The sequence below is a fragment of the Hypanus sabinus genome, chromosome 15, assembly GCF_030144855.1.
Source record: "Hypanus sabinus isolate sHypSab1 chromosome 15, sHypSab1.hap1, whole genome shotgun sequence".
NCBI lineage: Eukaryota > Metazoa > Chordata > Chondrichthyes > Myliobatiformes > Dasyatidae > Hypanus > Hypanus sabinus.
This window is the reverse complement of record NC_082720.1, coordinates 56,803,842-56,830,326: the sequence shown is the minus strand read 5'-3', so window position 1 is coordinate 56,830,326 and position 26,485 is coordinate 56,803,842. Positions and strand designations below refer to the sequence as shown.

At 42.4% G+C, this 26,485-nt stretch overlaps 1 protein-coding gene across 1 annotated transcript in view; it reads right to left on the bottom strand.

Moving 5' to 3' along the window:
- The window catches only part of LOC132405243 (uncharacterized), a 138,050-nt gene that overhangs the window by 89,938 nt on the left and 21,627 nt on the right, over positions 1-26,485 (bottom strand). Inside the window, 5 exon segments of the mRNA XM_059989927.1 lie at positions 5,707-8,142; positions 12,775-12,894; positions 17,457-17,639; positions 18,480-18,610; positions 22,156-22,342. Of these exon segments, the coding sequence (XP_059845910.1) occupies positions 5,707-8,142; positions 12,775-12,894; positions 17,457-17,639; positions 18,480-18,610; positions 22,156-22,342 (3,057 nt within the window).

The following is a 26,485-nucleotide window of genomic DNA, read 5'->3' as shown; positions in this document are numbered from 1 at the left end:
GGTTTCTGTCAACCTTCAAGCTTTGGGTTCTGCAACGGGAATTGTAGATGGAGATGGGTGTAAACGGCAGGGCAATGTAGAATGAATGGACCTTGGATGTCACCTAGTGCCCCCAGGGCCTCTCTGGAACCTCTCCCTCTGCGGCGCTGCTGAAGGTAAACATCAATATGGAAGGACAAATCCACCAGAGTTTCAAAGGTGGGAAGGAAGGTTCTGGGTTACCAGTTCATTTTTGATGCCTACGAAGAGGCCGTTCAGGAAGGTGTTGTTCTGTGCCTCCGAGTACCAGTCGCTGGAGTTGGCTAGGGTCCGGAATTCTATGGCGTAATCTGACACAGATTTGCGCCCCTGTGCATGTGTAACATTCCACGGGCAGCCTCTCTTCCATGTTTGGAGCGATCAAACACATTACTCATCTCCTCAGAAAATAACTGAAGACTACTGCAGAATGGGGAGCCTGCCTCCCAGACGGCTGTTTCCAATTCTCTCTTCTGACCGGACTGTTGGATGATGATGTAGACCACCTTGGCTCGATCAGTCGGAATGTTTCCCGTGACAACTGAAAATGAGGGTACTGTGGGAAAGAAAAGAGCGGCAGGTACCGAGCTCACCTGAGTACTTTTCTGAAGGAAGCAGACGGGCTCTTGGACAGGAGGAGCATGCGAGAACGCGGAGGGCAGGGCGGAAGATGCAGTAACAGACTGTTAATGGGCGCTCTGGGAGAGCTGGAGTGACTGAGTCTGGGCCACAAGTTCGGCTACATTTGCAGAAAGCTACTCCATTGCCCTGAACACGGTTCTGGTGTCTCCCCAGCATCACTCCCTGTTGTTCCTAGGCAGCTCTCAGAGGATCGGGGTCTTCTGAATCATTTCTGGTCAGACGGTACTGTCACGACACTACAGCAGGGATCCAACTGCAGACCCATTGCTGTGCAACACAGTGATATTAATTGAATACGAAATCCCAAGATGCAGACAAAGTCGGCGTCGAAGTTCGGGCAAAGATCAAAACATCCAGAAAAATCTAAAAAAGAGAATCTAGATACAGGCAGAGCCGATATTGTGGTGGGTAGAGCACAGATACGAATGCCTGAAAGGCTGAAGAAAATTCACCGGCACAATCTGGCAACAAACAGGTGAAAACACAAGACTAAAATACACTGAGCGGTAAACAAAGGGGCAGATGATAGGTGGAGCACAATGAGACACAGGTGGCAGCTATACAGGTAATAATGAGAAACTGATGAGAGAAGGAGTGTTCAGTAATACATGAGCTGGAGTAGAGCAGGAGCGGGGACAGGAGTACATAGCAATGCAGATTAACAGTTGGGGGAAACACACAAAAACGCAGAGTTCAGTTGGAGGTACTGACAAAAAGAATGATCAGGAATGAGATCCTTACTTCCTCGCTGAAAAGTAGTGAGTATTTGGTCGTCACAGGATCTCGGTATTTTACATTCCATAATTATTAATATGTAGGAGGCAGGTCCCTGGAATATGTAAACGGGATATTGGCACTAGTATGGGGAAAGAGGAAGCTGATCCATTGGGACGGGCTCCACCTGAACCGTGATGGGGCCTGGATCCTGGCGAATGGTATAACTGGGGTTGTGGATACGGCATTAAACTAAATAGCAGGAAGATGGGTTCAAGGATAGAAGAAGTATGGATAAAGGGAACAATAAAATTGTGTATAAAGGGAAAATAAAAGCAAAAGTAAAAAAAAAAGCAAAAGAAAAGTAAGGGCGGAGCACAGAAAAGCCAAGCACATCAGAGGCAAACATTACTAGATTTTAAGGGCATAATGAGTGTACAGGCACTTTATCTAAATGGTCAGGGCATTCGTAATAAGGTCAGTAAACTTGTGTCACAAATCAATATAAATGGGTATGATTTAGTGGACATTGCATAAACATGGTGGCATGGTGGAAAGGATTGGGAATTGAACATCCAGGGATAGCAAGTAATACGGAAGGATAGACAGGAAAGTAAGGGAGATAGTGTAACTCTCAGGGCGATAGCGAGTGACGTTATAATATCCAAGAAGCAGAATGTTGAATCCATCTGTTTAGAGATTAGGAAAAAATAAAGAGAAACATCATCGGTGGGAGTTGTCTATAGGCAACCAAATAACAACGTTACAGTGGCACAGACAATTAACCGAGGAAATATCTAAAGGCATGTAAGGATGGAACAGCAGTTATTGTGGTGGAATTAAACTTGCACACAGATTGTGTGAATCAAGTTAGTCGAGGCAGTCTTGAATGTATACATGGTACCGTTCCTGAAGAGCATGTTAGCGAACCTTCAAGGGAACATGTTGTCTTGTGTCTGGTCCTGTGCAATAAGACAGGTAAAATTAGCTATGTTGCAGTTAGGGATAATTTGGGAAAGAGTGATCACAGAATGACTGAGTTTTTCATACAAATGGAGAGTGCAATAGTTCAATCTACAAGCAGTGTATTATGCCCAAACAATGGAAACTACAATTGGATGGAGGGAAGCATTGAATGGGATAGGCTGGAAACACAGGCTATATGGTGGGATGATCGGGGAACAGTGGAAGACTTTCAAAGATATTTTTCACGGTGCTCGACAAAGATATATTCTAGTTAAAAGCAAAGGCAGTAAGGATATGAAAAGCCAGCCATGGATAACAATGAAAGGAAACAAAGTCATTAAAATAAAAGCTCATGCAAACAACGTCGCCGTGAGTAGTGGGAAACTGGGAGATTAGGGAAACTTTAAAAAGCAACAGGAACCACTAAGCGAACAATATAGAAAGGGAAGATAGATTATGAAAATAAATGAACTCAAAATATATTTAAAAAAACGAATAGTAAAAGGTTTTATCATTATATAAAACGGAAAAGGATGGACAAAGTGAACATAGGATACTTGACAGGCGAGAGGAGGGTATTGCTTTTGGTAATAAGGAAATGGCCGAGTCTTTGAAGGACTCTTTGTGTCGGTCTTCACGGTGGTGGACACGTCTAACTTACCGAGGAGAGATAATATGGATGTGATAGGAGGTGAGGACCTCGAAACCAAGACATCTCGAAAGAGCTAGTGCTGAGCCAACTTGTTAGCCTAAAGATAGACAAGTGCCTGGACCTGATAAAATGCAGCCCATGGTATGAAAATGCCAGAGGTTATAGCTGAGCTTTTGGTGATAATTTACCAAACTTCTCTGACCATGGCTACACCACTGGCTGAGAGGGCTGGGACGTGCTGAGAGAAAACAAAAACAACATTGATGCTAATTACAATTTCTGCTAACCGGAGGAGGGTGGCCGTGGAGGGAATCTGATTAGGTCTGTTGTGAATAAACTAGCAAAGAATCTGAAGTCATTTATAACGTGTGAAAATAAAACAGACTGGGTCATGAAACAGAAATTAAATAGAGAACATCTGAATATTGAAGGATATAGGTGGGTAGGGACAGAACCAAGAGTCGGGATATGTGAAGCCGAAGTCAGCAGAAAGCATAAAAGACTGGCCTACAGGGGCAACTGGTTACTGCAGGCGGCGAGGGCCGCATGATCGAGGGGGCTGGGCCAAGATGAGAGCTGAGGCGGGGAAGAGGCCCAGGGCTTCGTACGTTTCCAATTAAAGTGGTAAACATTTATATGGTCCTGAGCGAGGCATTTGTAAAGTTCCAACATGGTAGAATCTTCCAGCAAGTTTAGGCATCTGAGTTAACTAACTGGTCCGAAATTTGCAGAGAACCATTGTGGAACATTCTTTTTTTTACTGAATGAAAGTTCCTATGTACTATGACAGGCAAGTGATGGAAACTTTGCTTTGGTGATACTGTATATGCCAAGGATTTAAGGATATTAATGTGTATGTTTTATTTGTGATTTAGTTCATAGATGACACGAAAATGATGGCGTAATGGATAGGAAGGAAGCACTTCTAAGTCTGCTGCAGGATGTAGATTTGTTGGAAAATTGTGGCGAGTAGCGCCAAGTGGGTTTAATTCACGAAGTGTAAGATGGTACTGAAAACACCTGAAGGCAAAGAGGTGACGAATGTATGCAGTAAATGACAAGACTCTACGAAACACGGATGAAGAGAGAGAGAGAGAGAGAGAGAGAGAGAGAGAGAGAGAGAGAGAGAGACGCCGTAATCAGTCTGAATTTCTATGAAGTGATGATAAAGAAGGAATCGAGAATGCTTGGCTTTATATTTTCGGCAAAAGATAAGATTTAGGATGTTTCGTCTCAACTTTACAAAATATTTTTGACAGACTTGGAGTATTTTTTTGGGCGCCACAATATAAGAAAAGTGTAATCGTGTTGAAAAAAGTGCAAAAATTATTCGTAAGTATAGCACTGGTTTCGATTCTTTAGTTATGAAGAGGTACTAAGGCTGCGCCTGTTATCTGTGGATTAACGAAGGCTCAGGGTGACACAACAAAATAGATAGTATTATGAGCGCGGAGGTAATAAACAGATTTTCATGATAGACATCAAAAACAGAAGGGCGTCGTTTTAAAGTAAGGTTTAAGTTTTAAGGGAGATAAAGGGATTTTGAAGTTACCTTTACAAATAAAGTGAAGGTTACATTGAATACAGACCAGAGGAGATGATGGAGTTAGATACTGTTACTATATTTAGAAATATTCAGGCAGACACAACAGAAAAAGAATAGAAAACTATAATTGTAATTCAGGAGAAAGAGATTAGTGTAGGAGGGAGAAAGTTCCGTTTGTAGGTGGTGGCCCTATATTTTTAAGTCTCTGAACTTATGACAATGCGTGTGCTGGGCAAGATCTCAGATCCACCCACGTCCTGACGTGCGTCATGAATAAATTCTATGTCCCATTTCCGAAAGGTAACCTGTTATCAGGAACTGATTCTGGCTTAGATATGGGCAGCAATATATGCAGTTTTTAAATTCCTTGATATTTCTACAGAACGAAATAGTGGACGCATCGCAGGGACGCCACGAAAAGCAGCAATGTTGACAGTATTCAAAATTGAGGCATAGAGACTATCTGGCCTATTACGTTCGCACCTACCATCAAACACACTTCTACACAAATCAGTATTTCCTCCTTTCATGACGGGCAAAATATCTATTATCATCTTAATTCGGAGGATTTTAGAGTGGCTGCAAACCACCTAGTTACTGGCATGCGAATAGAAGCCAGAGCAGCAGGGCAACAAGATGAATCACTTGGACAATCTGGAGACACCAGATGAACAGATCGTTAAAGGGAAGACTGAATTAATCGTCTGGAGGTGTGCTACAACTTTGTTAACTGCTGCGCCATTATACGGTTGAACACGTTCTCGTGAGAAACTGAACAAGCTGAATATATCAAGCATCAGAATGAAAGAGAAATTAGCTTAACTATTAAACAATTTATTACAAGGAACATGGATATCAGGAAATGTAGTAGTAACCTCGCTACGAGTAACAAAAATTGAATTGCAAATGTACTACTGATATATTGATGTTAGATAGATTACTTTATGTCGATTAACTAAAATAAAATTGCAAGGTTGTATTTTCAACTTGCACTGTCACAGATGATCCAACTCATATGAACAGTACAACTGCATGCGTCAAGCAAAGCAATTCACCGACATTCACCAATGTATTAATATACTCTTACTCCGAGCTTACTGTGCTATACGCTCGATTCATCTTACATATGAACAGAAGGGAAATGGCTTTGAATTATCATACCGAATCAAGAACGTTGAAATTCATCAAGAGGCAACGTAGGATGATGCGGTTTTAAGAACAAGAAATCGCTATTCGATGTATCAGGTGGCAGTGTAACGCGGTAGTTATACGATTCCCGAATGGGCAACGTCTGTCCAGCACCGGCGTAATTCAGAACTGCTTTCGGCACGGCTCTGCGATTATATTCATCATTAGAATTCACACAACTGTGACAGCAGATTCTACAACTGTAACCGTAAATATTTTTATGCTGATTACACTTCATAATTACCAGCAAAATTATTATGAGAAGAAATATGGAGGAAGTTGACCCTAACACTATTATCAAAATCAAATTTAAGTCGGAAAAAAGCTGCTGATCTTTTGGCTTATTTGTTAGTTCCAAAAGGTTTTCAGTAGCGTTGCTCAAGAATGAAAACACAACTGTAACTGTACTGGAAAGAATCGGTTGTCCATTGTCTTTCACCAAGATTACTAGTCTATGCTTATGACGGTCTTCATTCTGAAACCTTCGGGACGTTCTGATTTCTCCAGAGAGAAGTCCTACAGTGAACAACGTACGATCTGTAACTTCTAAAAGTTGGTAGTAAAGACGTGCGTTCTGCCCGGAATCTGCATCAGTTGCTGTTATCTTTGAAACAATCAATCCTGGATATGGGGAGTATGGCACAATCCGAGTCAACACTGAGTTGTTCATTTTGGAAGGTGAAACTATCACTGGAGCATTGTCATTTTGGTCTAAAATCACTACATTCACTGTTGCGGTGCTGGTCATTGCAGGAGATCCAGAGTCCGACGCTTGAACTTTGAATTGGAAATTCTTCAGCTTTTCGTAGTCAAAAGAGCGCAGAGCGTAAATGCAACCACTTTCTGAGTTAACGGATATAGCGTCTGATAGAAAGGCATCACCAATGGGACTCCCCACCAGAGAATATGATACCTTGCCATTCTTGTCAAAATCTGGGTCCAAAGCTGTAACAGTAAATATAGATCCACCCGGTGGGTTGTTTTCCATGACAAACACCTGGTACGAAGATTGTGCAAACTTCGGCACGTTATCATTAATATCTGAGACTGAAATGAATAAGGTTTTGTTTGCAGAAAGAGAGGGTCGCCCTGCATCCCAGGCAGTAAAAGGGATATTATACAGCGGAATGCTTTCGCGGTCCATAGCATTGTTAACGATCAACTTGAACTGGTTATTTAAAGACTTTTGTAGTTTAAAGGGGACATTAGTGGGAATCTGACAACGTATTTGTCCATTCTCGCCAGAATCGCGATCTGTAACACTGATTATAGCGACGACAGTCCCGAGGGCATCATCTTCCCGCACATTGCTGGATACTGATGTCACCCTTATTTCCGGAGCGTTATCATTAACATCAGTTAAATGAACGATAATTTTGGCGCTTCCACTTAATGCCGGTACACCCTTGTCCACAGCCTGTACTTCAATTTCATAAACATTTTCAGATTCATAATCCAGTGGTCCACTCACATAAATCTGCCCCGACTCTGGGTCCAAAGTAAACAACTCTCGAACACTTTGAGAAACATGTGTACCGAATGAATAATTTACATCGCCGTTTGCTCCTTCATCTAAATCAACAGCCTTTATTTTGGTCACGATGGTACCTGTGGGTGCGTTCTCTGTGATACTAACCCGATATGTATGGCGTTCGAATACGGGAGCATTATCATTGGCATCCACGATAGATATAATGATGTCTGCTGTGCCAGTTCTCGGAGGAATCCCACCGTCAATGGCCGTCAGTATTAAATGGAATTCTGATTGCTGTTCGCGGTCGAGAGGTTTTTGCAATATCAGTTCTGTAATTTTACTTCCATTATCTAATTCCTTTTCATTCAGTCCGAAGGGCTCAATTGAGTTGATTTTGTATGAAATAACTGCATTCGCTCCCATGTCGGCATCCTGCGCTCTAGCGAGAGGAAAGAGTGCCCCTGTTGCGGTGAATTCAGAGATATGTATATTGTACTTATTTTCCCTAAATCTTGGTGCATTATCATTTATATCTACTATCTCCACGTCAACGCGATGCAGTTCCAAAGGATTTTCTAAAGCTGCATCATATGAAATAAAGCAAGTCGATGTTTGCTTGCAGAGGGCATCCCTGTCGATCCGCTCCTTTACTACTAAAATCCCATTGTGCATGTTTACCTTCAATAGCTGAAGCTTTTCATCGGAGAGCAGTCTGAGTTTTCGGTCAGTTATTTCTGTAATGCTTAGGCTTAAATCCTCAGCAATGTTCCCTACGAACGCTCCGAGCTCTTGTTCTTCGGGAACCGAGTACCGAATTTGTCCACAAACAAGATGCAAGGCACACACAAGGTGCGAGAAAGACAATGCGTGGCTGAGCTCTGTCGGCATGATTTTCCTCGATTGGATTAATGATATAGTCTTGAATTTGCAGCAATCGATTTGCTGAACTCGATCTCAGTAAAACAGCATAATAGGACACGACATTGTCAGTACTATCTTATAAAAATTAAAACTCGTTCCAAGATCTTCTTCTGAACGAGAGACGAGAATTGAGTCCCGACAGCGTTCCCTATGCGTCTGTATCGAGCCCAGCAATGCTGAAAAAGGAAGAGGTAGATCTCTCTCTCTCTCTCTCTCTCTCTCTCTCTGCGTCTGGGTTTCTATTGGTAGACAGCGACACAAACAGTCCTTACCCATTATTGCACCGAAAGTTTCTTAAAGCTGCACTGCCATCAGTCAGATCTCTAGATTTAACGGTGCGCATTTGAAATTCTCCAGATTTCTGGCAGGTTATTCCATTCCATGTAACGGCTTTGGTGAACATGTTGATTAATGTAAACTATCGTGCCTAAAATGACCATAGGTTAATTTATAGATAAATTAACCCCTAGGCGACTTAGCAAAACCATTACAAAACAGCTGAATGAATTCAACAGGTCGGGCACCATCCGTTGAAACGTTGACTGCTCGTTTCAACGGATGCTGCCCGACCTGCTGAATTCATCCAGCTTGTTTGTACGTGTTGATTTGACCACAGCATCTGCAGTGTTCTTTGTATTTACCAAAACCATTGTATTACATGCTAGACCTCTCATAATTCATGTTGAAAACAATTTTGGAACAATAAGCATCACACACAAAATGCTCGAGAAACTCATCCAATCATGTAGCATCTATGGAAATGAATTAACTATTGACTTTCTGGACGAGACCCTTCTTCAGTACGGAGACGTAAAGGCGAAGACACCAGAATATAAAGGCGGCGGAGGGGAATGTGGCTAGCTGTAAAGTGAATTCTCTGAGGATGTAACAAGACACACTGATGAAGGCAGAGCAGAGGATGTATATATGGATTTCAGTAAGGCATTTGGTAAGTTTCCCATGTAAGGCCCCTTCAAAAAGTAAAGAGGCATAGGATCCAAGGAGGCTTTGCTTTGTGTATCCAGAATTGACTTACCCACAGAAGGCAAATTGTGTTTGTAGATGTTTGGTATTCTGTATGGAGTTCGGTGACTAACAGGTTTCTATAGGGACCCCACCTTTTTGTGACTTTTATAAACTACCTGGATGAAGAAGTAGAAGGGTGAGTTAGTAAGTTTGTGATGACACAAAGGTTGGAGTGTGGTGGGTAGTCTAGATCGTTCTCAGAAGTTACAGAGGGGCAACGATAGGATGCTGAACCGGGCTGAGAGCTGCCAGTTGGACTTGAACCCGGATACGTGAGATGTGGTTCATTTTGGTAGTTCGAATTTGAAGTCCGAATATAATATAAATGCTAAGACTCTTGGCAGTGTGGAGGATCTGGGAGATCTTGGGGTTGGTGTCGATAGGACACTCAAAGATTCTGCGCAATTCGAGTGTGTAGTTATGAAAGCGTACGGTGTGCTGGCATTCATCAGCTGTGGGATTGAATTCAAGAGCTGTGAGATAACGTAACAGCTACTTTGGTCAGACTCCACTTGGAGTACCGTGTTCATTTCTGGTTAACGCACTACTGGAAAGATGTTGATACTGTAGAGAGAGTGCAGAGAAATTTACAAGAATGTTGCCTGGATTGGACGGAGTACCTTCTGAGAACTGGTTGAGTGTATTTGGCTTTTTCTCCGTGAAGCGATGTAGGATAAGAGGTGACCCATAGAGGTGAATAAGATGATGAGGGCCATTGATCCTGTGGAGAGCCAGAGATATTTTCCAGGGCTGAAATGGCTAACTCGAGGGAGCATCGTTTTAAGGTGTTTGGAAATAGCTACGACCTGATGTCAGGGCTAATCTTTTTACAAAGAGAGTGGTGGGTGTGTAGGGTATTTTAAGAGCCTCATAGGTAGGTACATGGAGCTTAGAAAAAGAGAGGCTATTCACGAGGGAAATTCTAGGCATTTTCCAGAGTAGGTTAGATGGTTGTCAGAAAATTGTGGGCCGAGAGGCCTGTAATGTGCTGTAAATTTCTAAGTTCTATAATAGGTGAAGCAAAGGTGGGTAGGAGATGAGAAGGGCTGGAGAAGAAGGAATCTGATAGGAGAGTAGAGTGGACCATGTGATAAGAGGATGTAGGAGCCGACCCAGGGGAAAGAGATAGTTCGGTGAGAAGAGCTGAAAGGTCACAATGAAGAAATAGGAGAACAGAGTGTGATGTTTTTATATTTCACCTGAAGGAAAAATCGGATTTATTGCTATGAGATTGGAGGCGAGTTGTCATTTACAACCACCATCTTGTACTTTACAATTGACAATGCATTATATTCCCAAAAGATTTATGGACGTGCCTCACGAAATGTTGAATAAATCGAGAATAAGCTGCTATTCCTTATACCTTCCTCACGACCATAAGGTGCTTCTCTCTATTCTGACGTTGACCTCATCTTGGCACAGAGCTTCAATGGACCTAAATGTCTGAAAGGGAAAGGAATCTGAACTAAACTGTTTGGCCGCCGGGTAATTGGCTTGTGGCGGATGGAGCAAAGGTGAATGAGCAAGATGACCCCTATTTGAAATCATACTGTGTTAAAGATGCATTGGTCTACCAATTACACTTACGTTATGACTAAAAACTTAATATCCAGAACTGACTAAGAATCGTCATTTATCATCAGCTTTTTCTGAACCTGAACACTGATCTGCAATTGAGCTCCTTCGGGTTTCTAAGCATTGGGTTAGTCGCGATTATGGAAATTTATTCAGAGTGATGTGACTAATGGCATCTTTTTACCGCGTGGTCTGCAGTCTGAAATGTTAAGTGTTTTGCTTTAGACAGACACGAACTGACACGTGAGTACTACGGTAATTGCAGTTTTTAAATTTTCTTTCATGTAACGTAATATGCGGGACTCGCCAAAAGCCAATACTTGGACACATCATTAACAAATACAGATGCACCCAAAAAAGTACAATTCTGTCTAATCCACCTAAGAAGCTGGCTGTTTAAATGCAGATTATTATTGCTTTTATGGGAAAACTCTAGTTGTTAAATGAAATGTCATGCCGATGCAATAGCCATCTCGTTAACGGGAATAGTTACACGAATCTGTCTCGCTAATGAGAAAACGGGGTTGAATGCACAAATGTACTTAAGTTAATTTGAATTTTTAAGTTGACACGAAATTTGCTTTCTTCTTTTCACCACAGCTGCAATCCATAGCAGTTACTGTAGCGGCAAAAATTGGGAAATGAACAACTATTTGCTTTTCATAACACAGGCCATTCTGCAGATGGTTGTAAGGGGGTTATATTCTGCATCCTGGTCAGTGACCAGTGGTGCGCCTCAAGGGAACCTTATTCCTAGTGAGTTTTATAAATGACCTGGATGAGGAAGTGCAGAGATGGGTTAGTACATTTGCTGATGACACAAAGGTTGGGGTTGCTGTGGATAGCGTGGATTGCTGTCAGACGTTACAACGGTATATCGATGACATGCAAAACTGGGCGGAAAAAGAGGCAGATAGAGTTCAACCCAAATAAGTGTAAGGTGGTTCATTTGGATAGGTCAAATATGATAGCGAATATAGTATTAATTGTAATACTCAGCAGTGTGGAGGATCAGAGGGATCTCGGGGCCCGAGTCAATTGGACTCCAAAGCTGCTAAGCAGGTTGACACTGTGCTTAAGAAGGCATACGGTGCACTGGCCTTCATCAATGGTGGGATTGAGTTTAAGAGCCGAGAGGTAATGTTACAGGTATATAGGACGCTGGTCAGACCGCACTTGGAGTACTGTGCTCAGTTCTGTTCGCTTCACTACAGGAAGGATGTGGAAACCATAAGGGGAGTGCAGAGGAGATTTAGAAGGATGTTGAGGCAACTCAGCCTTTTTTCCTTGGAGCGGGGGAGGGTGACAAGTGACCTGATTGAGGTACATAAGATGATGAGAGGCATTGATCGTGTAGATAATCAAAGGCCTTTTCCAAGGGCAGAAATAGCTAGCACGAGAGGGCGCAGTTTAAAGGTGATTGGGAGTAGTTACAGAAGAGATGTCAGGGGTAAGTTTTTTTTACGCACAGAATGGTGAGTGCATGGAATGGCTTGCCACCGTGGTGGAAGCGGATTACGATAGGGTCTTTTAAGAGACTCCTGGACAGGTACATGGAGCTCAGAGAAATAGAGGGCTATGGGTACACGCAGGTAATTTCAAAGCTAAGGACATGTTTGGCACAGCTTTTTGGGCCGAAGGTCCTGTATTGCGCAGTAGTTTTTCTATATTTCTATATGTTTCTATGAAGGTAATCCAGAGCAACGCATACAAATTGCTGGAAGAACTCAGCTGATCAAGCACATCCATTTTATTCTATTCCATAAATGTTGTCCGACCTGATGAGTTGTTCTGGCACTTTTTGTCTGCAAACATTTGCATATTTATAGTTAACCGTTGCATTGTTCGCTTCAGAGTTATTATAGTCAACATGCATTGTTTCAGAAATTATATTGAAACCTCCAACCAAAGCAGGAACTGCACTGCCCAATGTCCATCCCTCTAATTGATAAGCACTTTTTCGAATCATCAAGATCTTTGAACTCCTCACGACATATTGTTTATTCAGTATATATTAGCTACATAACCTTAGACACTTGTGTTTACTCTTACCACTTCCCTACTACGTTCTTCGAAAGTGTTCATACTAAAGCGAACACTTGAGTTCATTTCATAGTGCCAATATGTATTGGGATATTCCTCTGAATTCTGCGTTCGACAAGGAGAAATCTGCTACGAAAGGAAAGGAACAGAAATTTCACGAGCATTGGCGAGTTGTCATTTACATCCAACAGCTTGTACAATCTAGTTTCCAGCTATCTACCATACACTTGTAAGTGCCTCAAAAAGATGGAATAAAGCGAGAATAAATTAGCTCTTCCTTATATCAGTGTTTACGAGTGACAATTTCTCTAACAAATTCGCCTTCCTTTTGTAACCCTTTCACCGAGCTCGTACACAGACTTGGCTCTTTAGCCAACTCCGCAAACGGCCACATGACTCAGCAGTGAGAAGGCCTCCTGTCATAAACCGTATACGTCTGGGGTTTGTATGTCTTTGGGGATTCAATCAAACAGGAATATTGTGATGTTCTGATTAAAGAAACCTTGATTTGCGCGAATGCACTGTAAGTATTGCCATACATGATTATCAGTCGGCAAGAAATAACAGATGGCACATATAAAATTATGAAGAGGGCATATTTACCGATTTCAGCATTATCAAACGGTTACTAAAATAAATGGTGGAATCGAAAAAAAAACATAAAAGGGACCATTACAGTTAAACTAATCGAAGTGAACTCATGATCGTTGGAGCTCGTCTCTTCCAAAGCCGGGAGCAACCATCACTCACAGCACCAAACGTCTGCATCAAAGCACCTGTGACAATTCGAACATCCCTCGAAGTCGATCTGGAACAAAGTGGTTCTCTTTCAGGAGTATTTCCCCTCTTCCTTGGACCCATTCATCTGTATTTCTTGCTTTCTGACTCATTGTATCCACCCATCTGTTCCGCCCCGCAGCTCCCATTAAAAAGATCCCTAAGTTTCGTCACAGATATCCTCAATCTCTCTAAAACTTTCTCTAGATCCCACCATCTTCATTGGCTAACAGAACATTCCTACGTTGAACTGCAGGGCTTTATTCTTCAGCCGAATCCAAAGCATTCTACCAGCACGACACTTCTCTTCTTCTTCGGCTGCCCATTTTGATGCTGACTGAGGCCTGGGTAAGATTGTATGGAGACCCATGCTGCAGGTCTCCCCTCTCCACGCCACCGATGTTGTCCAAGGGAAGGGCACTAAGCCGATACAGCTTGGCATCGGTTTCGTTGCAGAACAATGTATGGTTAAGTGCCCTGCTGAAGGACACAACACGCTGCCTCAGCTGAGGCTCGAACTAGCGAACTTCAGATCACTAGATCAAAGTATAAAGAAAACGATAAAATTGTGGATAAAGATAAAGTAAAAGCAAAAGTTAAAAAGGAGAGTAACGGTGGAATGCAAAAAAGCCAAGCCCATCGGAGGCAAAGATTACTGGATTTTAAGGGCATAATGAAAGTAAGGGCACTTTATCTGAATGGCTGGAGTATTCGTACTCAGGACAGTGAACTTATCGCTTCTCGGCCTTTTGGCTAAGATCAAGTGTAGGACAGTGAACTTGTGGCACAAATCAATATAAACGGGTATTATTTAGTGGACATCACATAAATGTGGTGGCATGGTGGAGAGGATTGGGAATTGAATATCCAGGGATATCAGGTAATACGGAACGATAGGCAAGAAAGTAAGGGAAGCGGGTTAACTCTCATATTTAAGGAATAAATCAGGACGATAGTGAGAGACGTTATGAGATCTAAGGAGCAGAATGTTTAATCCAACTGTTTACTGATTAGGAATAATAAAGGGAAACACCACTGGTGGGAATTGTCTATAGGCTACCAAATAATCACATTACAGTAGCACAGGCATTTAACCGAGGAAATATCTAAAAGCATGGAAGAATGGAAAAACAGTTAATGTGGTGGACTTAAAGTTGCACACAGATTGGGTGAATCAATCCTGACGAAGGGTCTCGGCCCGAAACGTCGATTGTACTTCTTCCTATAGATGCTGCCTGGCCTGTTGCGTTCCACCAGCATTTTGTGTGCGTTGCTTGAATTACCGGTATCTGCAGATTTCCTCGTGTTTGGGTGAATCAAGTTGGTCGAGACTATCCTGCACAGCCTGTTGTTGGACCTTCAAGAGAACATGCTGTCTTGGGTCTGGTCCTGTGCTATAAGACAGGTAAAAATAGCTACCTTGTAGTTAGTGATCCAGTTGGAAAAGTGATCAGAGTAAGACTGAAGTTTTTATACAACTGGAGAGTGCAATAGTTCGATCTACAACCAGTGTGTTATGCCAAAACAATGGAGACTACAATTTAATTAGTGAGGAATTTGGATAGGATAGACTGGGAACACAGACTATATGGTGGAACATCTAGGGAACAGTGGAAGACATTCAGAGAGATTTTTCCCCGTGCTCGACAGAAGTATATTCTAGTTTAAAGCAAAGGCAGTAAGGATGGGAAGAGCCAGCCATGGATAACTAGTGAACGAAATGAAGGCATAAAAATAAAAACTCACGCGTGCAAAGCCGTCGAGAGTTATAGGAAACTGGGAGATTAGGGAAACTTTAAAAGCAACAAGAACCACTAAGCGAGCAGTACAGAAAGGGAAGATAGATTTTGAAAATAAACTAGCTCAAAATATATAAAAAAAGATAGTGATTTTTGAAATCATTATATAAAGTGGAAAAGCTTGGAGAAAGTGAACATAGGACCCTTGAATGGCGAGGAGATTGCTATTGGTAATGAGGAAATGGCTGACGCTTTGAAGGACTATTTTGAGTCCGTCTTTACGGTGAGAGACACCACTAACATGCTGAAATGAGATAATATGGATGTGATGCGAGGTGCAGACCTCGATACAATAGGCATCACTAAAGAAGTAGTGCTGAGCAAACTTGTGGGTCTAAAAATAGACAATACCCCTGGTCCTGATGGAATAAAGCAAATGGTATTAAAATGCCAGAGGTTACAGCTGAGGCTTTGGTGATAATTTGCCGAACTTCTCTGAACTCTGGAATTTGGGCATGTGAGGGCGGATTGAAAGAAGACGAACGTAACACCACTGTTCAAATACAGATGTAGGTAAAAGGCATGTAACTATCGGCCAGTTAATTTAACATCTGTAGTTGGGAAAGTGCTTGAAACTATCATTGAAGAAGAAATAGCGAGGCATCTCGAAATAAGCGGATCCACCTGGCAGATGCAGCATGGATTCAGTAAAGGCAGGTCATTTTTGACATACTTACGGCAGACTGAGTGATTTAACAAACACAGTCGATAGAAGGGAACGGCTAGAAGTTATTTATCGAATTTCTGAAGGCGTTCTATAAGGTGTCACACAAAATACTTATCCATAACATAAAGATGCATAGACATGAGGTGATGTACTAACATGAATAGACAATCGGTTTATCAATAAAAAGAAGAGAGTTGGGATACATATATGTTTCTCTGGTTGGAAATCAGTGATGAGCAGTATGCTGCAGAGGTTGATGCTGGACCGCAACTATTTAAGATATACAACAATGATCTGGAAGAGGAGACTGGAAGTGTGGTGCATTTAAGTTTGTTGATGACACTAAATACAGTGGAAAAGTAAAGTCTACAGAGGATACAAGGATTGTGCAATGAGATATTCTTAGTTTAAGTGAGTGGGCAACTGTGTAGCACATGGAATACAATGTTCATAAGTGCGAAGTATCCACTTTGGAAGGAATAAAAGATGAAGATCACTTTATCATTAAATGCTGTGCATATGGACCTCGGAGTGCTTGTGCGTGAATCACTAAAGTTTGTTTTGCAGGTGCAACAGTCTGTGAAGGAATCGAATGGAATATTGGTCTTCATTTTTAGGCTTCAGGTCAATGTATCTACAAGGGTCATACTGCTTTCCTTGTGCAGAAATGAAATAAGGGGTGATTGAGTTGCACATATGCCTTTATTCTGGGTCCAGTTATTATATTATCAGCGACGACATGGCTGCAGTTAATATTAGTGTTTCGTACACCAGGAATTACAGGCCCTTTGAACACCAATAGATTTAAATTCCTTACTATTTAAACGACTCTTATTTTCCATATTCCCAATGTGCTGGGATCCCCATGTGTGTTATTTTTCCGCTTAATTTTTTATACGTCGCATTGAAACGTCTTAATGCCATTGTTGCCCCTCAGCTTTGTATGAATTGCCGTAGATTTTACATGAGAGTATAAGAACGTAGGAAATAGGGTTAGGCTATTTGCCCTTTCAAGCCTATTCCGCTATTTAATATGATCATGGCCGATCTGCCAATAGACTCATTTCCTCCTTCCTGCCTTGTCCCCATAACTTTTATTTCCATACTATGCAATACTCTATCCAATCTTGTGGTATATACCTTTGCTGAGTTAGCTTCCACTGCTTCATTGGGCAGAGAATTCTATAGATTCATCGCTCTCTATAGTGACAAAGCAGTTCATCCATATCGCTGTCCTAAATTTACATCCTCGAATGTTGAGGCTTTGTCCCTTAGTTCTCCTCACACCTACGTGTGGAAACAACCTTTCTGCCTCTTTCGTCACCATTCCTTTTATAACTCTATATCGTTCTATAACATCTCCTCTCATTCTTCTGAATTCCAGCAAGTGCAGTCCCAGGCAACACAATATCTCCTCAGAGTCTAACCCCTTAATCTCTAGAACCAACCTGGTGAACCTCCTCTGTATCGCTTCCAAAGCCAAGATATCCTTCCTCAGGGAAAGAGACCGGAACTGCACGCAGTTCTCTAGGTACGGCCTCAGCTTGTACAGATGCAGCATAATCTCCCCGCTCTAAAAATGCAATCTCTCTAGCAATGGCCGGCATTCCATTTGCCTTCTTGATAGCCTGCTGCACATGCAAACCAATTTTTTTTGATTCATGCACAATACCTCCAAGTCCCTCTACACAGCAGCATGCTGTATTTCTTTTTACCATTAAATAATTATCTACTCTTCTATTTTTTTCTTCCAATGTTTGTGACCTCGCATTAATCGACATCATACTTCATCTGCCGGATCCTTGCCCACTCAATTAACCTATCTATATATTTCTGACGACTCCCCGTACCTTCTGCACTATTTTATTTTCCACTTAATTTAGAATCATCAGCAAACTTAGATACACTACATTCGGTTGCCTCTTCCAGATTGTTGAATAATATAGTCAAAGTTTCGGGCACAGCACCAACTCCTGTGGCACACCCAGCAACAATGATTCCCAACTAGAGTAATATGAATCCCAACTTTGCTTTCTATTACTTAGCCAATCATCTGTCTGTGCTAATACATTACCCCCAAATAGTGCCAGGTTGTTGCTGTATCACGTCAATGCCGGTGCTAATAAACCTGGTTCTACATACTACATTTTGCATTCTTTACCTTATGGATAAGTCTTTCATGCGGAACCTTATCAAACGTCTGCTGGAAATCGAAGTAACATCCATCTGTTCCTCTCTATCCGGTGCACTCGTTATATCTTCAGAGAACTCCTGTATGTTCATCAAACAGGACTTGTCTTTGCTGAATCGATGCTATGTCTGCCTAATGGATCAATTTCCTTCCAGATGCTTCGCTATTTTTCCTTTCATGATAGCTTCAATCATTTTCCAATCCACGGATGTTAAACTAACTGGCCTGTTGTTACCTACCTTTTGTGTACATTATTTTTGAAGAGTGAGGTGACACTCACCATCTTCCAATCCGCTGGGACCTGCCTAGATTCCAGAGAATTTTGGTAAATTATCACCAAAGCCTCCCTTATAACTTCTGCCGTTTCTTTCAGTCCACTAGGGTCCATTCCATCGCGACCAGGGGACGTATCTATTTTTAGGCGCACATGTTTACTCAGCACTACCTCTTTAGCGATAACTATGTATCAAGGCCACACCTCCCATCGCATCCGTAACATCTCTCTTCGATATGTTAGACGTGTTCTCCAGGGTGAAAACCGACTTAAAATTGCTATTGAAAGCCTCGGCTATTTCCTGATTACCCAAATTCTAGTTAATTCCCCTTTCTAGTCCTCCAAGGGACCTATGTTCACTTTAGCCACTTTGCTCCGATTATACATAATTATAAAAATTGTTACCATTGTTTGTTATATTTTATGCCTGTTTATTTTCATAATCTATCTTCCTTTCCTTTATTGCTCGTTAAGTGCTACGTTGTTGCTTTTTAAACTTTTCCCAATCTTTAAATTGCCACTCTTCTTGGCGACTTTGTATGTCGACCTTTAAGTTTGATGCCATCTTTTATTACTTTTGTTGAGATGTTTTTGAAACGTCTCTTTGAAAGTCTTCCACTGTTCCTCACCCGTCCAGGCATGTAGCTTATTTACACTCGTAAAATACTCGATCATCCTTTCGTAGTTTCTATTTTTCAGGCATAATATATTGGTTTTAGTTCCAACTATTGAACCCTTCATTTGTATGAGGAACGCAATCATACTGTGTTCACTTTCTCCAAGAGGATCCGTAAGTATATGATAAATAATTTTACCTGTCTCATTGCACAGGACCAGATGTAAGGTAGCACGTTTCTTGTTGTCCAGGCTTCTTAGGAAGTTCCTGTGTTCTCATTAGGTTACCCTTCATTTCCGTCTTCCGAGTAAAGGTTAGTAAAATCTCTCTTACCCTAGTCTATTTCTGCTTGGAGCGTTGAAAGAGACCATCGGCCACAAGAATCCCAACCTCGGCCTCCTTTTCCGGGAAAAGTGGCTCAAATGAATGAGTTGCTGTTGCTCAAATCATCTTACCACAACACGTGATCCGTTCTGTGGACCACAATCTGTGACAATATCCATGGGAAATCTGTGCACAATGAAGACCTGGTACAGAGGAGTTTCGGCCGTTTCTACTCAAACAGATGCTCCTCAACGGCATGTATTTGCAGGCCTTCGAAGAGCGACCGAATATTACCATGATGACAGTCTTCCCCTTGGACAACGGAGGACCTGTAACAAATTCCATAGAAATGTGCTCCCATAGTCTGTCCAAACTATAATAAGGGTTCTTTTCCTCAAGTCAATGAGTAATTATTCCAAAACCAACTTAACTGCGAGTAGCTCCCATTCCCGATGTTATGGATTCTCTCGACCGGAGAATGCCGCCCTGAGAAGAAAGAACACTGGTGTAGTTTACTTTCCGAAGCTGACCATTGTGCCAACACGGCACCCACTCCTATGTCTGTTGAGCCCAGCTCCACGATGAAGAGAAATAACGGTTCAGGTGAAACAAAGAATGGAGCTAATATGAACGATTGTATGATCTCTGCAAAGAAACCTGCGCTTCAGCAGTCCAGACAGAAGGGCATGTATATATTTGATTAGAGCTGAAGGCGGAACCGACACTGTGCTGATGTTCCTGATGAAGCTCCCATAAAAGTTGGCAAATCCCGGGAATCGTTGCATTTGTTTCACATTGGGTGGGGTGACCGTAGTCAGGACGCCTGGGTCTAAGAGGGGTCCATCGAGTTTTCTAATTGAGTTGATAAAACCCACCAATGAAATGTTGGTTACGTGAATTACAGAGTTCCCTAGCTTGGAATAAAGTCAATGGTCTGTAATCCTTGTTAAATTGTCCCCGACATTTGGGAAGTTCTTTTCCATGGACTACGAGTAAATTAGGATGTTACCCAAGTAGACGATAGTAATGCAGAAAAAGTCGTTTATAAAGGCAGAAAAACGGCTGGAGCAGGAAGGGCATAACCAGGTACCCCTTCGGTGCATTGAATGTGGTTTTCCACTCATCGCCATCCTTTATGTGGACCAGATTGTACGCAATCCGTAAAACTAGCTTCGTGAATGTTCTTGCCCCTTGGAGAATCCCGAATGCAGTATTCGTGAGTGGAAAGGGGTAACAATTCTTGGTCGTTATGAGGTTTAACCCTGTATAATCAATTCATTACCGCACGCCCCCATCTTTCATTTGCACAAAGGAGAAACCTGCGACGGATAGCGAAGTGTGAGGCCGAATGAAATCCATGGTAAGAGTTTTCTTCAAATTATCTTCCATTATGCTTACATATATAGACCATAGAGCACAGAACAGTACAGCACAATACAGGTCCTTCGGCCCACAATGTTGTGCCGACCCTTAAACCCTGCCTCCCATATAACCCTCCAACATATATTCCTGCATATACCTGTCTAGTAGTGTCTTAAATTCACTTGAGTATCTGCCTCCACCACTGACTCAGGCAGTAGATTCCACGCACCACCCACTCTCTGAGTAAAAGAACCCTCCTCTAATATCTTCATTGATCTTCCCATTCCTTACCTTAAAGCCATGTCCTCTTGTACTGAGCAGTGGTGCCCTAGGGAAGAGGCGCTCTATCTATTCCTCTTAATATCTTGCATACCTCTATCACGTCTCCTCTCATCCTCCTTCTCTGAAAAGCGTAAAACCCTAGCTCCCTTAATCTCTGATCTTAATCCATACTCTCTAAACCAGGCAGCATCCTGGTAAATCTCCTCTGTACCCTTTCCAATGTTTTCACACCCTTCCTATAATGAGGCAACCAGAAATGGACACAGTGCTACAGGTGTGGCCTAACTAGAGTTTGATAGAGCTGCATCATTACCTCGCGACTCTTAAACTCTATCCTTCGACTTATGAAAGCTAACACTCCTTAGGTTTTCTTAACTACCCTATCTACCTGTGAGGCAACTTTCACAGATCTCTGGATATGTCCCGACAGATCCCCCTGCTCTTCCACATTACCAAGTATCCTGCTATTTACTTTGTATTCTGCCTTCGAGTTTGTCCTCCAATGTGTACCACCTCACACTTCTCTTGATTGAACTCCACCTACCACTTCTCAGCCCACTTCCGCATCCTATCAATGTCTTTCTGCGGTCTTCAACAATCCTCTACACTATCCACAACACCATTAATCTTTGTATTGTCTGAATACTTGCCAACCCACCCTTCTACCCACATCCAGGTCGTTAATAAAAATCACGAGAAGCACAGGTCTCAGAATCGATCCTTGTGGGACACCACTAGTCACAGCACTCCAATACGAATGTATTCCCTCCACCACGACCCTCTGCTTTCTGCAGGCAAGCCAATTCTGAATCCACCTGTCCAAACCTCCCTGGTTCCCATGCCTTCTGACTTTCTGAATAATCCTACCGTGTTGAATCGACCCCGTGGAGGGCAAGCACCAAATAGTATGTCTATAACACAGTCCTAGGGACGGCGAAGTGTATGAGTCAATGCCTTTCCCTCAGTGAAGACCACTTTCCTGTAACGACCGCCCTGGGTGTCTTTCTTTCCTCAGAACATCACTTCAAGGACATCTCCTGAGGCATCTTAGGTGGCAGAAGTGATTCGACAACCTCAGTGTCTCATTAGAAAGTTTACGAGACTCTTTCTTTGAATCAGACGCCGAAACAGAATCCAGATCCTCATCCATATCATCAGGCAATGGCAACGCGGTGTTACGGATGGTCCTTGCGCCTTCCAGAATAGCCTCCAAGTTTCTGCGTTTAGGTGTCTTTTCCTTACGCTTCGCTGCAAGAGTCCCAGACAGCTTGGTCACGTCCTTGGTCTGTGGAGGTATCGAACAACAAGGCTTTCATATTCCAACCTCTTCCTTGGACCAAGTTCCGGAACTCGGTAGCGTAGTCGGTTGCTGACCGACTGCACTGATGCACCTTCATCAGACTGTCCGGGGCTCTGTTTGCTCCCGCTGGATGATGAAGTACCTCTCTCAGGGCGGACATGAATTCTTCCCAATTTGTGCAAATCTCTGACCTTCGTTCACAATGTTTAGTCTCCCAAGCAAGGAGTCTCCTGGTCAGAAGAGAGACCATGAAGTCCACTTTTCTGAGTTCCGAAGGGAACGGGGAAGGCTGTTGTTAAAAACCAATGCACATTGAGTGAGGAAGCCGCTGCAAGAGCCCGAATCTCTCCGGTGTCGGTAGCTGTATTTCCTCCACAGAGCGACAGACAGCCTTCCCGGAGCAACCCTGGGTTCTTCGTTGAACCCAAGTGCTGGAGTATCCGAGACAAGGGTCGAGACAGGAATGGAGACTGAAACTAGAACAGTACAAAGCAAGACACCAGGCGATATTTCAACTGAGTTCACGACTGAGCACTGGTCCTCCGTTAGGACGCTCCTTAAATACTGAAATCCAGACACCAAAACTTGGCAGCCAATCAGCGGGACGATCAGTTATCCATACTTTGGAGAGATGGAGGGTCGGAATTCCGGAAGGAAGCGCGGTTGTGTGCGGATCGTAACGCATAGGAAATGTCTTTACTGCGGATTGCCATAGAGTGTACTTCAGATGCTATTGGATTGATTTGTCTTTGCACCGAACAATCGAGTTAGAATCATGGACTGACACAACATCGAAAACATGAAATATATTCCACAGAACCACCGGTACGTATCGTTTGAATATACTTAGGCAGTACTTGACTTGTCGTCATCTACGAACAAATGAATTAATTTACTTCATTAGCACTGTTTACATGTTTTCAATATCTCTGCTTCCACGGCCCTCTCAGAAGATATATTCCATATATACCGGTATATAAAGGACTTGACCCGATATGCTTTAAATTAATTACCTATGACCCCAAATCGGTGTCCTCAAATTCTACTAAGTATCAACTAATGGAAAAAAAACGCGTTTCCTGCAGTTCTCATATTTTTTTTTTTTTAACATTCAATCATATCCTGTTGTGGACCTCGTATCATATATTGTCACGTTCAGGTAAGATCAGGAGGATTCTTGAACTAGGGAATATTTCGTATCCAGCTCGGTATATATAAATAAATAAATAAATATATATATATAGATAGATAGATATTAGTTGTTGATCGACTGAAGATTTCATTTCAGGTTTATTTATTGAGAGAACTTCTGCCGAAATGCCTTTGATTTGTGGCTTCAGCATAACATTCCAACTAGATGCTTTTGGCACTATAGAAGTCCTGGCGGCAGCTTGCAGTCATGGGGATCTTGTTGCATTGTTTAGCGGAAGTTAAGCTCCGCCGAGGCTTCAAATGTTTGATACCCATTTCAAAAGTAATGGATCGCTGTCTTCTCTCAATCAAGTCGTTGCAGCATTCGTCAATTTTGGAAGCATATTGGTCGGATCTATACGACTTTGAAACAATGAATTATCAAAAGAGAGCAGTGATAAAAGCAGTTTAGTACATCAGTATATTCATCCGCTGGAACAACACAGTTTCACAGCACCGGAGACATGGGTTCAGTCCTGACTCCCAGTTATTTCCGAGTGGAGGTTGTCTGTACTCGTTGTCTCTACTTGCTGCCTCTCGGGGCCGTTGTTTAAAGTGGATTAGTTGGACATTGGACATTCTCCTAGTCTGATAATAGTTATGGAATATGCAGGAAGTTGACGGGAAGCGTGAATTTTTTTTTAAAAATTGAAATGATTTAGAGTCAGCACAAATGAGACGTGTATAGTCTTTTTGGTGGCAGTGGGTCTTATATTCTCTAATTTTTCTTCTGCTGCCTCTTCCTATGCCTTCATGACTTTGAATTCTCAGCTCAGGAAGATCTAGAAATGCTATTAAGTAATGAACATTTGTACTTGTGCATATGATGACAGGTGCAAGAGTAATTACTGTAATCTGTTTAGTCCCATTGGCTAGCACGGTATTAATCAGCGTCAGATATTATTTGTAGAAGAAAATAAACACAAGATTACGGAAGATAAATAACACAGAATGCTCTTTAATGATTATAAAGAGATCGGCAGCAACACTTTTATACAATAAAACCACATACACACACAGACTCCACAGGCAAGATGTGCCCCGAACAACAGACACACAATGCTAGAGGAAATCAAAGGTTAGACAGCATCGAGGGAAATTAATAAACACTCGACCTTTAGAGATAAGGCCCTTCAGAAGGACCACGAGACACATCGGCATCCAAAAGTATCTTTAACTAAAGTACCAACTTTACTACGATAAATATAAACCTGAGTAAGCAAAGGAATGCCAGAAAGAGTGGAATTGAATTGAATTGAATTGAACTGACTTTATTTCTTATATCCTTCATATGCACGAGGAGTAAAAGTCTTTACCTTACATCTCCTTCTAAATGTGCTATGTGCAACATAAAGTAATTTACAATGAATTGAATGTACAACAGGGCAGTCAATATAACATAGAAGTACAATTGTATCAACATAAATTAATCAGTCTGATTGCCTGGTGGAAGAAGTTGCCCTGACTTTTGTGCCGCGGTATCATTTTCCGGAAGGTAACAGCTAGAACGGTTAGTGGTTGGGATGGCTCAGTTTCCCCATGATCCTTCGGGCCCTTTTTTCACACCTGTCTTTGTAAAAGTCCTGAATTTTGCGAAGTCACAACTACAGACACACTGAGCTGTACTTATCACTCTCTTGCAGAATCCTGCGATTAAGAGAGGCAAAATTCCGACACAAGGCAGTGATGCAGCCAGTCAGGATTCTCTCAATTGTGCCCTTGCAGAAAGTTTTTAGTGCAACCCTCAGGCTCGCCTAGCTCGTGTTCGTCTCGGGAAACAGCCTTCGGTCCTGCGTGGATGCTGTGTAATGTACACCCAGTTACAAACCCACAACGGAAAATATCAGCCAGTACGGCTATAGAAAGGGAGGACGCAGCAGAGGGAGTGTCCGCTGAATCGATGTGGGTGGAAGTCAGAAATAGGAAAGGATCAATCGCATTGCTAGGAGTAGTCTATACGCCCCCAAATAGCCCTCGGGACATCGAGGAACGAATAAGAAGGCTGATTTTAGAATGGTGCAGAGTTGTAGTTATGGGTGATTACAGCTTCCCTCATATTGACTGGCACGTCCTGACTGCAAAAGGGATAGATGGGCTGAATTTGTCAGGTGTGTTCAAGAAGGATTCCTGACACAATATTTGGACCGGCCGACGAGAGGAGAGGCCATACTGGATCTAGTTCCGGGTATTGAGCCTGGTCAGGTGGCAGACCTCTTGGTGGGGGAGCATCTTGGTGAGAGGGTCCTCAACTCCCTTAGCTTCAGTATATCTATAGAAAGGGATGAAAACAGACAAAATGGGAAACTGCTTACCTGGGGAAGGGCAAACTGTGAAGGGATGACGCAAGAACTAGCGAGAGTAAATTGGAAACAGATATTCAAGGGTGAAAGCACAGAAGTATTGTGAAGGATGTTTAGGGACCACTTGAACTGGGTTCCGGATAGGTTTGTCCCACTAAGACAAGGAAAAAATGGTAGAAAAAGGCAACTGTGGCTGACGAAACATGTGATGAAGCTCGTCAAGAGGAAGAAGGAAGCATATGTTAGACATAAGAATGAGGAAGCTGGGGGGGCTCATGAGAAATATTCGGGAGCCAGGAAGGAGCTTAAGAAAGGATTTAGGTGAGATCGAAGAGGGCATGAGAAGGCCATGGCATGTAGGATTAAGGAAAACCCCAAGGCATTCTGAGCATATGTGAAGAACAGAATGATGGCAAGAATGAAGGTGGGACTGCTAAAGGATAAAGAAGGCAACATGTACCTCGAGGTGGAGGAGTTTGGGGAGGTCCTAAATAGATAATAAACAATAAGTGCAGGAGCAGGCTGCTCGGGCCATCGGGCGAGAACCGCCATACACCGTGATCATGGCTGACCACCCACAATCAGTACGACGTTTTTGCTTTCTCCACATATCAATTGACTCTGCTATCTTTAAATG